Source organism: Wolffia australiana, chromosome 4 (genome assembly GCF_029677425.1).
Source record: "Wolffia australiana isolate 7733 chromosome 4, ASM2967742v1".
NCBI classification, from domain to species: domain Eukaryota; kingdom Viridiplantae; phylum Streptophyta; class Magnoliopsida; order Alismatales; family Araceae; genus Wolffia; species Wolffia australiana.
Window position 1 is genome coordinate 11,878,340 of NC_135838.1, and position 11,629 is coordinate 11,889,968.

An 11,629-nucleotide genomic window follows, 5' to 3' on the forward strand; every position below is an offset into this window, starting at 1 on the left:
GCTGATCCTCTAGCTATTACTGTGGTGACACTAAGGACATATAGTGGGTGATCTTTGGAGAAAAAATTCACTGAATTGATATGTACAAATCCCTAAATGATATCAAACCTAAACGTCTATCAAATTGATTCAAGTAAGGGTTGTATAAGTGATCCACTAACCTAAGGCACCAAGGACATATCGTGAGTGGACGACTACGTTTTGATTATGACTTATGAGCCTCTAATCATGGGATTCAAATAAGTTATAGATCGGATGTAGTAAGAAGCTCACGGAGATGATTGAGTGGTCAAGACAGGATCATCTGCCCTCACTATAAGAGGAGATTGACTCAAGGAAGGCGATGCAAAAAAATTCCTGGCTAGGGTAGTGAGGATATTGGAGAAGGCATTTTCCAATGATCCCCATTACATTTCAGTACTAATCGAATGATTAATTAGAATTTGACGATAAACGATACACTAAGTCATTCAAGAGTCTCGAGCGAATTATGGATTATACATATATAATAACTGGTGACAATAAAGGTTCTATGAGAGAGCTCGAGACTACTCGGTATATTCTAGAGCACGAGTTGTAGCCTGACACCCCACAGGCTGGAAAGTTAACCTGTCAATTGGGCTAAATTGATCCTTAGTTGATTAATCTATATGTTGATGTAGTTAATTAATAATGTTGGTCAATAAATGTTATTGGGCCACTAAAGTTATTGACTAGAATGATACATGGGCCTAGAGGGTCACACACGCAAAGTCATAAGGGCATTGGTGGATATATTTTACTTTGTAGGGTTTTTCAGAAAAATCTCAAGTGAAATATAAAGAGGGAAAGGGGTCTCATTGTAAGCACCCATGCAAGCCTGATTTGGGAGCCCTCCCTTTCTTCATTCTTTACATCAACCAAGGAGAGAGTCTTCAAGAAGAGTTGAAGAGGAAGAGGTGGAGATCCAATAGCCGAATGATTGTGTGGATACTTATAGATGCCGGATGCGTGAACGGCTTCAGAATGATATCAAAGTGAGCATGTCAATGGTGGAATAAGTTCCCAAAAAAGGTACATTCAATGGTTATTTTAAAGATCAATTGTGAATTGATCGACACGCTTCCACATCCATGGAAATATGTTTTCCATGGTCGAACCAAGGCACCGAACCCAACAAAAACCAGTGCCATATACATACCAAGCCACGTTGCCCCTCACGTTGGATATGAATTTATCTTGGCGTTACTCTTGTAACAATTATATGACCATTCCCACGAGAAGACTTTAGAATTATAGAGTCAAGATAAGTTGAGAGGATTAGAGTTTTCTCTATCAGTTGATCCAAGATAATCACAAATATTTCATGCACTTTTGAATCAATTTAATAATTTTTTTAGAATGGAAGATTGGGGAGTTTTATTTGGGGAAGGAATCAAATAAGAATAGAATAAACCATATGATTTTGGGCCTCCTCAATTGTTTGGAAGTCTAAAAATGTGATAAAAAATGAGGAAATCATTATTTCTTCCAGTAATTTAATCTACTTTGTATATGTACTTTTAGTTGATATTGACTGTGGATAGAGGATAAACCACTAGCTAACATGGTTTCCCATTAGATTGGCATTTATAAGCCAATGTCTTATAAATGCCTGATATATATGTGTGTTATCCTGCCCAATAATGCTTGGATATGAACATATCGAACCATAATAACGACCTTGAATTGAGGCCAAAATACATATAATAATTAGCGTAATCTTCTCATCCCTCCATGCATCATTGATGAAATCAGCCTGATATACTCCATACAGGGATCACCCACGGCATGCATCGCCCATGCATGTCTGTATTATTCCAACAATTTTTCCAATTAGAGCACGACATAAACATATACCAGAAGTAATAGCTTTGATCATATATCTAAGGATAATGGTTACACTTAATTTTCAAGATAAGAGGAAAAAATCAGTTTACTGTGGAACATACACTCATGCGTTAAAATATAAGCCCTTCATGCATCAAACATTAACAACTTATACAGCAAATCAAGCCCCTCCATTGAAACTGGAATCAAAGGAAAGAAAGGACGGAAAGGTCTTTTCAAAGGGTACCACCTAATGATCACCAACAAGAGTCTCAGATCCCAAAGTCCGAGTGACATAATTGGCATGGGCCCAACATAAATTATTGATGGCCCACATTAATTTAAAGTTGGCTCCAGCTGGTAAGTTAAAAAAAAGTTTTTTTTTTAAAAATCAGTCTTCTTCAAAAGAGAAACGGTATCGTGTGGAATCTTTGCTGTGCTCTATCTCGTCACTGCTCTATCTCAGTAGAACTCCCTCCATTCTCCAGCAAACCCTAACGCCAACGATTGGCTTCTTCACCCGACCTCGAATCTCAGCCGCTTCTTCACCGCCGTCCAAGGTTCGATTTCCTTTCTTTACGCCTTCGCATTCGGCTGCTCAAGAACAGTCGCAGAACTCCTTCCGTGTTGAGATTTACTTCAAATCCTTCTCAGTTGCTCCGTTCTACTGTTCATTTCGCATTGAATCGGTTTATTTTGTTGATTACAGTGGAAAATAAGCCAGTATTGAATTTGGCTTGATGACCTTCGAAGAATGCCGGGCGACCCTCTTTCTCGTCTTCTTATTCTCCATTCTCCTCTCGAATGCGACGGGTAATTCGCGGATGAACTTTATTTAATGGGTTTAAATTCAATAAGGTCGGAGTATATGAAATTATTATTTTAATGTTTCGCAGGGTCGTTCGTGGGTTTCAACGTCAGGGGAGGGCCGCCCGCGCCGGCGGTGGTCTCGCTGCTGAAGAAGGAAGGAATCCGCCACGTCCGCCTTCTCGACGTTGACCACGCGCTGTTGACCGAGCTCTCCGGCAGCGTCGTGGAGGTCATGGTCAGCGTCCCAAACGCCGACGTGGGCCTCCTGGGCTCGTCCACGTCAGCCGCCGCGGAGTGGGTCAAAACCCACGTGGCCACCTTCGTCCCGTTGACCAACATCACCGCCGTGGCGGTGGGGGACGAAGCACCGGTCAACGACGTGCTGGTCAACGCCGTGAAGAACGTCCACGCGGCGCTGGTCGCCGCTGACTTGAATCTCCAGGTCAAAGTCTCGAGCCCCCTTTCCATGGAGGTGATATCTCAGCCGTTCCCGCCGTCAACGGCCGTCTTCAATGACAGCTGGCGCTCCGCCATTGGAGACCTGCTACAGTTCCTGAAGTCAACGGGGTCCAGCTTCATGCTCAACGCGAGCCCGTACCGGGGGTACGTGTCCGGAGGGGGGGTGTTCCCTCTGGAGTACGCTCTGATGAAGCCGTTGACTACCGGGGAACAGATCGTTGACCCGAACACGTTGACCAGCTATGAGAGCATGTTTGAGGCCATGGTGTCGGCGGCGGTCTTCTCGATGGCGGCGCTGAACTGGACCGGGATCCCGATGCTGGTGACGGAGACGGGCTGGCCATGGCGGGGCGGCCGGAGAGAGGCCACGACGGGCAACGCACGCGCATACACAGGGAATCTGGTGCAGCACGTGCTCGGCGGTGGTGGCGCCGCCGGGGGTGCCTATGTGTACGAGCTGTATGCCGGGGGGTCTACGGCGGGGGAGGAGTGGGGGGTGTTCTTCGAGAATGGCACAGCGGCCTACGAGGTTGACTTGGGGTCGTGGCGGTCAACGACGGGGGAGCTGGGTGGGGTCTTCTGTGTGGCGAATAGGACTGCCGGGCAGGTGGCGTTGAAGGCGGCCCTGGATTGGGCTTGTGGGGTGGGCCGGGCCGACTGCGCCGCTGTCCAGCCGGGCCGGGCCTGCTATGGAGATATTTCCACTGTGGCCACCTACGTGTTCAACGATTACTACCACCGGACACATGCTGCAGGCGGAACTTGCGACTTTGGGGGCGCCGCCTTCCTCACCGCTGCCGACCCCAGTCAGACCCTTAAACCCTAAACCTTAAACTAGTGTCTGCCCGTCCTGATAGCGGTACCGGATGCCGGTATCGGGACGGATGCTGTACCGGATACCGGAAAGGCAATTTCTGGTATCCGTTTTTTTTCGATATCTGGATACCGAATATCGGTTGCTACAGTGCCGATATCCGATACCGGTATCTGTACGATACTGGCATCTGTCCCCGTCTCAGGGGGTCAGATGACGGTACCGGATATTGGATGCGGAGATCGGTTTTTGATATCCGCAGCGAATTATTTAACACTCTCTCTCTCTCACCCGTTCGCTCTCTCTTCCTCTTGTTCTCTGTCGCTCTCTCTTCTCTCCTAAAAATATGAGACGCACATTAAAGCCACATTTCTCTCTCCTAACATTTCGGACCGCTAGCATTTCACATTTTGCAGAGGAATAGCTATTTTATAATGTTTACTATATCACAACCTCAATTAATATATACTAGTAAAATTCTCTAAAATCTCCCATGTGGGATAACTGGATTCAGATTACGTTAACTTTGAATCCTGTTATCCCATATGGAAGAAAAAATAAAATTGCACACTATATAATGAGGGGCATAGAATATATTTCGAATTCAAATATCGTGGTCGATATCCGATATTGGATATCGGTTTTTCGATATCCGGATATCGGTTTTCCGATATCCGGCATCCGTCTCCGACATCCGGATATCGGAAAACCAATATCCGGTATCTGATGCAGTTCCTCGTCCTCACCCCCCGATATCCGGTACCGATATCCGTCTACCCCTGATAGACAGATATCGCCTGATATCCGATATCCGACATCTGGAACCGTCCCATTTTTTTCCGGATATCGTATATCCGTTGTCCGATACCGGATATCGGATGGATATCGGGACGGCAAACACTACCTTAAACCCTAAAGTCTAAATTCTCACATGGCGCGTTTTTCGGGCAGGCCACGGGGCATGCGCGTTTGCAGGAAGGTGAGGAACTTAAAACTAGCTCATGTTTTCATTTTGCGACTCTAATGGTGAGACACGTGGCAGAAGCGCCGATGGGAAGCAGATGACGTCACAGGCCATGGGGCCCGTCCCGCCCGTTAGCGAAGGTTCGCCAGCTCAGCGCGCCGTCGGCACTGCGGCCGGGACGACCTCTCTTCTTCTTCTTCTTCTTGTCCATCTTCTGCTGAGCTGAGGCTTGCATCCTCATCTTGTTTTTATTTGATTTTTCGTTTTATGTAGAAAGTTTTGTCATCTTTTTCCAAGGCTGGGAGACGGATGACGACTTCCGTCCCTTACGTCGTCCGTCCCGGGCGAGAGGCCAATGTAGACGTGAGCTTACGTGGCGATCAAGGATTGGGTGGCTTATCTTGTTCTTTCGAGAGAGAGATGGAGAGGGCGGGAGAGGGAGGAGAGAGAGATGTCGTCGTCGGGGAATTTCTTCCCGAGTTCGTCGATTGGGGGGAGCTCGGGCGGAGGGGGAAGCGGAGGAGTGAGAGGATGGGCGTCGACGACGTCGGTGTCGGCGTCTGGGAAGAGGATACAGAAGGAGATGCAGGAATTCAACGCGGATCCGCCGCCGGAGTGCTCGGCCGGGCCAAAGGGTGATAATCTCTATCATTGGGTTTCAACCCTAATCGGCCCCCAAGGTATTTTTCCCCAGGATTTTTGGCTCACTGTAATCAAATTCAATGAAATTTCCTGCGGTTGTCCAATCTCTAGGTTTTTTCGCGTCTCATTTGTAAATTCTTATGCTTGCTCAAGATTTCGGTCTTTTCGCGTGCCTCATTTGTAAATTCTTATGCTTGCTCAAGATTTCGGTCTTTTCGTGTACCTCATTTATAAATTATTATGCTTGCTCAAGATTTCGGTCTTTTCGCGTGTCTCAATTATTAAATTCTTGTGCTGTTGAGGTTACGCTTGCTGAAGATTTCGGTATTTTCGCGTGTCGTCTTTATAAATACTTATGCGGTTGAGGTTATGCTTGCTGAAAATTTCGGCCTTTTCGCGCGTCTCATTATTAAATTCTTATGCTGTTGAGGTTATGCTTGCAGAAGATTTCGGTCTTTTCGCTTGTCTTCTTTATAAATTCTTATGCTGTTGAGGTTATGCTTGCTGAAGATTTCATTATTTCCGCGCGTCTAGTTGATAAATTACTTTGCAGTCGAGGTTAATCTCGCTGAAGATTTCAGTATTTTTCGCCTGTATAGTTAATAAATTCCTACGCAGTCCAAGTTATGCTTGCTGAAGATTTTGGTAGTTTCGCTTGTCTAGTTGATTAATTACTGTGCAGTCGAGGTTATTCTCACTGAAGACTTCAGTATTTCCGCGCGTCTAGTTGATAAATTACTATGCAGTCGAGGTTAATCTCGCTGAAGATTTCAGTATTTTTCGCCTGTATAGTTAATAAATTCCTACGCAGTCCTAGTTATGCTTGCTGAAGATTTTGGTAGTTTCGCTTGTCTAGTTGATTAATTACTGTGCAGTCGAGGTTATTCTCACTGAAGACTTCAGTATTTCCGACCGCCTCCTTCATAAATTACACTGCAGTCCAGGTTGACGTTGCTGAAGATTTCAGTATTTTTCGCCTGTATAGTTAATAAATTCCTACGCAGTCCTAGTTATGCTTGCTGAAGATTTTGGTAGTTTCGCTTGTCTAGTTGATTAATTACTGTGCAGTCGAGGTTATTCTCACTGAAGACTTCAGTATTTCCGCGCGTCTAGTTGATAAATTACTATGCAGTCGAGGTTAATCTCGCTGAAGATTTCAGTATTTTTCGCCTGTATAGTTAATAAATTCCTACGCAGTCCTAGTTATGCTTGCTGAAGATTTTGGTAGTTTCGCTTGTCTAGTTGATTAATTACTGTGCAGTCGAGGTTATTCTCACTGAAGACTTCAGTATTTCCGCGTCTAGTTGATAAATTACTATGCAGTCGAGGTTAATCTCGCTGAAGATTTCAGTATTTTTCGCCTGTATAGTTAATAAATTCCTACGCAGTCCTAGTTATGCTTGCTGAAGATTTTGGTAGTTTCGCTTGTCTAGTTGATTAATTACTGTGCAGTCGAGGTTATTCTCGCTGAAGACTTCAGTATTTCCGCGTCTAGTTGATAAATTACTATGCAGTCGAGGTTAATCTCGCTGAAGATTTCAGTATTTTTCGCCTGTATAGTTAATAAATTCCTACGCAGTCCTAGTTATGCTTGCTGAAGATTTTGGTAGTTTCGCTTGTCTAGTTGATTAATTACTGTGCAGTCGAGGTTATTCTCACTGAAGACTTCAGTATTTCCGCGTCTAGTTGATAAATTACTATGCAGTCGAGGTTAATCTCGCTGAAGATTTCAGTATTTTTCGCCTGTATAGTTAATAAATTCCTCCGCAGTCCTAGTTATGCTTGCTGAAGATTTTGGTAGTTTCGCTTGTCTAGTTGATTAATTACTGTGCAGTCGAGGTTATTCTCACTGAAGACTTCAGTATTTCCGCGCGTCTAGTTGATAAATTACTATGCAGTCGAGGTTAATCTCGCTGAAGATTTCAGTATTTTTCGCCTGTATAGTTAATAAATTCCTACGCAGTCCTAGTTATGCTTGCTGAAGATTTTGGTAGTTTCGCTTGTCTAGTTGATTAATTACTGTGCAGTCGAGGTTATTCTCACTGAAGACTTCAGTATTTCCGCGCGTCTAGTTGATAAATTACTATGCAGTCGAGGTTAATCTCGCTGAAGATTTCAGTATTTTTCGCCTGTATAGTTAATAAATTCCTACGCAGTCCTAGTTATGCTTGCTGAAGATTTTGGTAGTTTCGCTTGTCTAGTTGATTAATTACTGTGCAGTCGAGGTTATTCTCACTGAAGACTTCAGTATTTCCGCGCGTCTAGTTGATAAATTACTATGCAGTCGAGGTTAATCTCGCTGAAGATTTCAGTATTTTTCGCCTGTATAGTTAATAAATTCCTACGCAGTCCTAGTTATGCTTGCTGAAGATTTTGGTAGTTTCGCTTGTCTAGTTGATTAATTACTGTGCAGTCGATGTTATTCTCGCTGAAGACTTCAGTATTTCCGCGCGTCTAGTTGATAAATTACTATGCAGTCGAGGTTATTCTCGCTGAAGGTTTCAGTATTTTTCGCGTGTATAGTTAATAAATTCCTACGCAGTCCTAGTTATGCTTGCTGAAGATTTTGGTTGTTTCGCTTGTCTAGTTGATTAATTACTGTGCAGTCGATGTTATTCTCGCTGAAGACTTCAGTATTTCCGCGCGTCTAGTTGATAAATTACTATGCAGTCGAGGTTATTCTCGCTGAAGGTTTCAGTATTTTTCGCGTGTATAGTTAATAAATTCCTACGCAGTCCTAGTTATGCTTGCTGAAGATTTTGGTTGTTTCGCTTGTCTAGTTGATAAATTAGTACGCAGTAGAGGTTATGCTCGATGAAGATTTCAGTATTTTCGCCGTGTCTAGTTGATAAATTCCTACTCAGTCAAGGTTATGCTCGCTGAAGATTTCAGTATTTCCCGTGTCTTGTTTATAATTTCCTACGCAGTCGAGGTTATGTAGAAGATTTCGTTCTTTTCTCGTCTAATTAATAAATTTCTGCGCAGTCGATGTTTTGCTTGGTGAATGTTTGGGTTTTGTTCTTGGATCAATCGATAGATTTCTCTCTAAACAGATTTTTCTTTACTCTCTGTGAAAAAAATCATGTTCATTCAAAAACTGTCGAGAATTCGAATTTTGACGATAGCGCGAGAGCTCCGTGGAGTGAGAGTGTATGATAAACATGAGTTCTTATGAACTTTTGTCAAAGTGGAAAACCTTTGGAAATGCCGTTAGGTTTAGAATGTCTTGTCGAAAAATTAATCTTTCTTTATTTAATGTCATCAACTTCTTAGCCTTTATATGTTTTATCATTGTAGGTTCGCCCTACCAAGGTGGCATATTTTTCCTCGACATTGTATTTCCCTGCGATTATCCTTTCAAACCCCCTAAGGTGCCAATGTCCCTCGAATATCTTAATCCCTATCGTCATTAATCTGATCCTAATATAAATCCAAAAGAATTAGCCCAACTAGACTTAAAATAAGCATCTTATGCAGGTATCGTTCATCACCCGGATTTACCATTGCAATGTGGATGCTGCCGGAAATGTGGGGATCGACATCTTGAGAGGTGGCTGGAGCCCGGCACTCACCGTCTCCAAAGTTCTTCTCGCGATCAAGTCTCTTCTGACCAAGCCAGATCCATGTCAGTCTCCATCATCATCATCATCACCATCATCATCACCATCACCACCACCATCATCATCACCATCATCTTCATCATTCTTCCTGCGATCAAGTCTCTTCAGACCTAGCCCGATCCATATCCGTCTCCATCATCGTCATCTCCATCATCATCATCCGCCTCACCATCATTATCATCATCATCAGCATCATTCTTCCTGCGACCATGTCTCTTCTGACCTAGCCTGATCCATGTCCATGTCCATCATCTTCATCATCAATACCATCATAATCATCAACATCATCATCAATACCATCATAATCATCACCATCATCATCAATACCGTCATAATCATCACCATCATCATCAATACCGTCATAATCATCACCATCATCATCATCATCAATACCATCATAATCATCACTATAATCATCAATGACAAATCAACATCACCATCAATACCATCATAATCGTCATCATCGCGTTTCTGGGTTTTGCAGATAACCCACTGGTTCCAAATATAGCAAGACTGTTCTTGGCAGACCGACACAGGTATGACCAACTGGCGGCTGGGTGGACGGTGAGATTCGCGAGGTGAAGGAAGAGCTTCCTTTGTCAACGGCGGAGATGGGTCCGATCAAGAATCGATCTTTCCTCCCCGACTTGGAAAACCGTTTTGATTAAGAAACCGAGATGGGACCGACAGGGGTCTTGAAGAAGCTGGCCAGCACAAAAGCCCAGATAACATTCTCATGGAACTCGGCAATCCAAGAGAGTTGCAAGCAGGGCTCCCCTGAGAAGGCCTTCTCCCTGTTTGTAAAAATGGTGGAAGAGGGCAAAGAAACCAACTTTTTCACTTACCCCTCACTTCTCAGCGCCTGCTCTAAGCTAGAAACGCCCTCCCAAGGAAAGCAAGTACATGCCCATTCACTGAAGCTGGGGATGAACTCGGACAAGTTCCTGAGAAGCTCACTGGTTCACATGTACTCGAGCTTCGGCGACATGGCCTCAGCCCAGACGCTGTTCGATGAAATGCCGGAGAGCGAAAACATCGTCGTCTCAACGGCGCTGATCAACGGGTACGCCAAGCAGGGAGATATGGAGAAGGCTATGGAGGTGTTCGAGTTATTGCCGGAGAGGGATTTGGTCACCTGGAGCGCTGTCGTGGCGGGGCATGTTCAGCTGGGGAGGTTCGCCATCGGACTCGAGCTGTTCAAGAAGATGATCTTGGACAAGGCCGAGCCCACTGAAGGGGCGATCGTCTGTGCCTTGTCCGCCTGCGCAAGCTTGGGAGCTCTGCAATTGGGGAGAAGCGTCCACGCCCAGTTGTTAAGGAAGAAGGGCAATGCCATGGGAGTCAACCAGGGGACAGCACTCGTCGACATGTACGGGAAATGTGGAGCTATGGCCCCGGCCATGGCCGTCTTTGAAGCAATGGTTAACCGCAATCTCTGGACGTGGAATGCCGCTGTCGGTGGCTTCGCCGCGCAAGGCGACGGCAGCGGCGCGCTCGCCGTGCTCGGCGCCATGCTCAAGTCCGGCTTCTACCCCGACCACGTCACCTTCCTGGGGCTTCTCGGCGCGTTCAGCCATGGCGGGATGGTGGAGCAGGGGAGAGAATTCTTTAGATGGATGAAGAGGTCTCTGTTATTAGAGCCCAGGCTGGAGCACTACGCTTGCATGGTGGATCTGCTGGCGCGAGGCGGGCTGTTGGAAGAGGCGGAGGAGGTGGTGAGGGAGATGCCGATCGAGCCGGACCCGGGCGTGTGGGGCGCGCTGCTGGGTGGGTGCAGAGTGCATGGCGACGTGAGGCGGGGCGTGGCAGTGGGCCGGCGGTTGCTGCGCTCGGACCCGGGCGGGGCAGGGAGGTACGCGGTTCTGTCGAGCATGTACGCGGCGGCGAAGCAGTGGGAGGAGGCGAGGTCAGTGCGATGGTTGATGGCGGTGCGTGGCGTGAGGGCGCAGACTGGGGTGAGCTCGGTGGAGGTCTGTGGAGCAGCGCGCGAGCTCGCGGCTGGTGGTTGAGGAGGATCTTGTTCATGATGAAGGCCAGCCACTTTTCATATTTTTTTCTGGCGGAGACTTATCGTGGAATTTAGTTGAAGATGATTAATTGAAGAGAGTTAAAATATGGAACATTTTTAAATATTAGATGATGGAAATTCAACACGTGCTGAGAGTTCCAGGTGGAATTCAACACGTGCTGTGCCACATGTCAAATTCTGAGTGGCCTAATTCAGAGCTTCACAACAGACGTGGGACGGGACGAGAATATCTTGGATGGGATGGGACACGGACGAAAATATTAGGAACGGGATGGGATGATTCAGACAAACTTGAATTGGGATGGCACGATCTTCAGGACCAGTCCTCCGTCCCCGTCCTGGACCATCGTGCGCCATACGTACAACTATAGTGCAGGGACGCAGGTGGGATGGTTTTTCGTCCCAGGACGAAAAAAATCGTCCTGTCCGCGAGATTGGACGAG

At 45.8% G+C, this 11,629-nt stretch overlaps 2 protein-coding genes and 1 pseudogene across 2 annotated transcripts; all 3 read left to right on the top strand.

Moving 5' to 3' along the window:
• Positions 1-2,249: 2,249 nt before the first annotated feature.
• Positions 2,250-5,180, top strand: LOC144701949 (glucan endo-1,3-beta-glucosidase 4-like). Its single transcript, XM_078573778.1, has 5 exons — positions 2,250-2,408; positions 2,558-2,661; positions 2,745-3,923; positions 4,883-4,910; positions 4,974-5,180. The coding sequence occupies exons 2-5, from the start codon at positions 2,589-2,591 to the stop codon at positions 5,119-5,121; spliced, it is 1,428 nt and encodes a 475-aa protein (XP_078429904.1). The 5' UTR covers positions 2,250-2,408; positions 2,558-2,588; the 3' UTR covers positions 5,122-5,180.
• A 133-nt stretch (positions 5,181-5,313) lies between these two features.
• FUS9 (Ubiquitin-conjugating enzyme family protein) lies at positions 5,314-9,783 on the top strand. Its single transcript, XM_078573779.1, has 4 exons — positions 5,314-5,575; positions 8,835-8,908; positions 9,015-9,162; positions 9,642-9,783. The coding sequence occupies exons 1-4, from the start codon at positions 5,347-5,349 to the stop codon at positions 9,737-9,739; spliced, it is 549 nt and encodes a 182-aa protein (XP_078429905.1). The 5' UTR covers positions 5,314-5,346; the 3' UTR covers positions 9,740-9,783.
• A 51-nt stretch (positions 9,784-9,834) lies between these two features.
• Positions 9,835-11,166, top strand: LOC144702506 (pentatricopeptide repeat-containing protein At2g22410, mitochondrial pseudogene; annotated as a pseudogene).
• Positions 11,167-11,629: the final 463 nt, after the last annotated feature.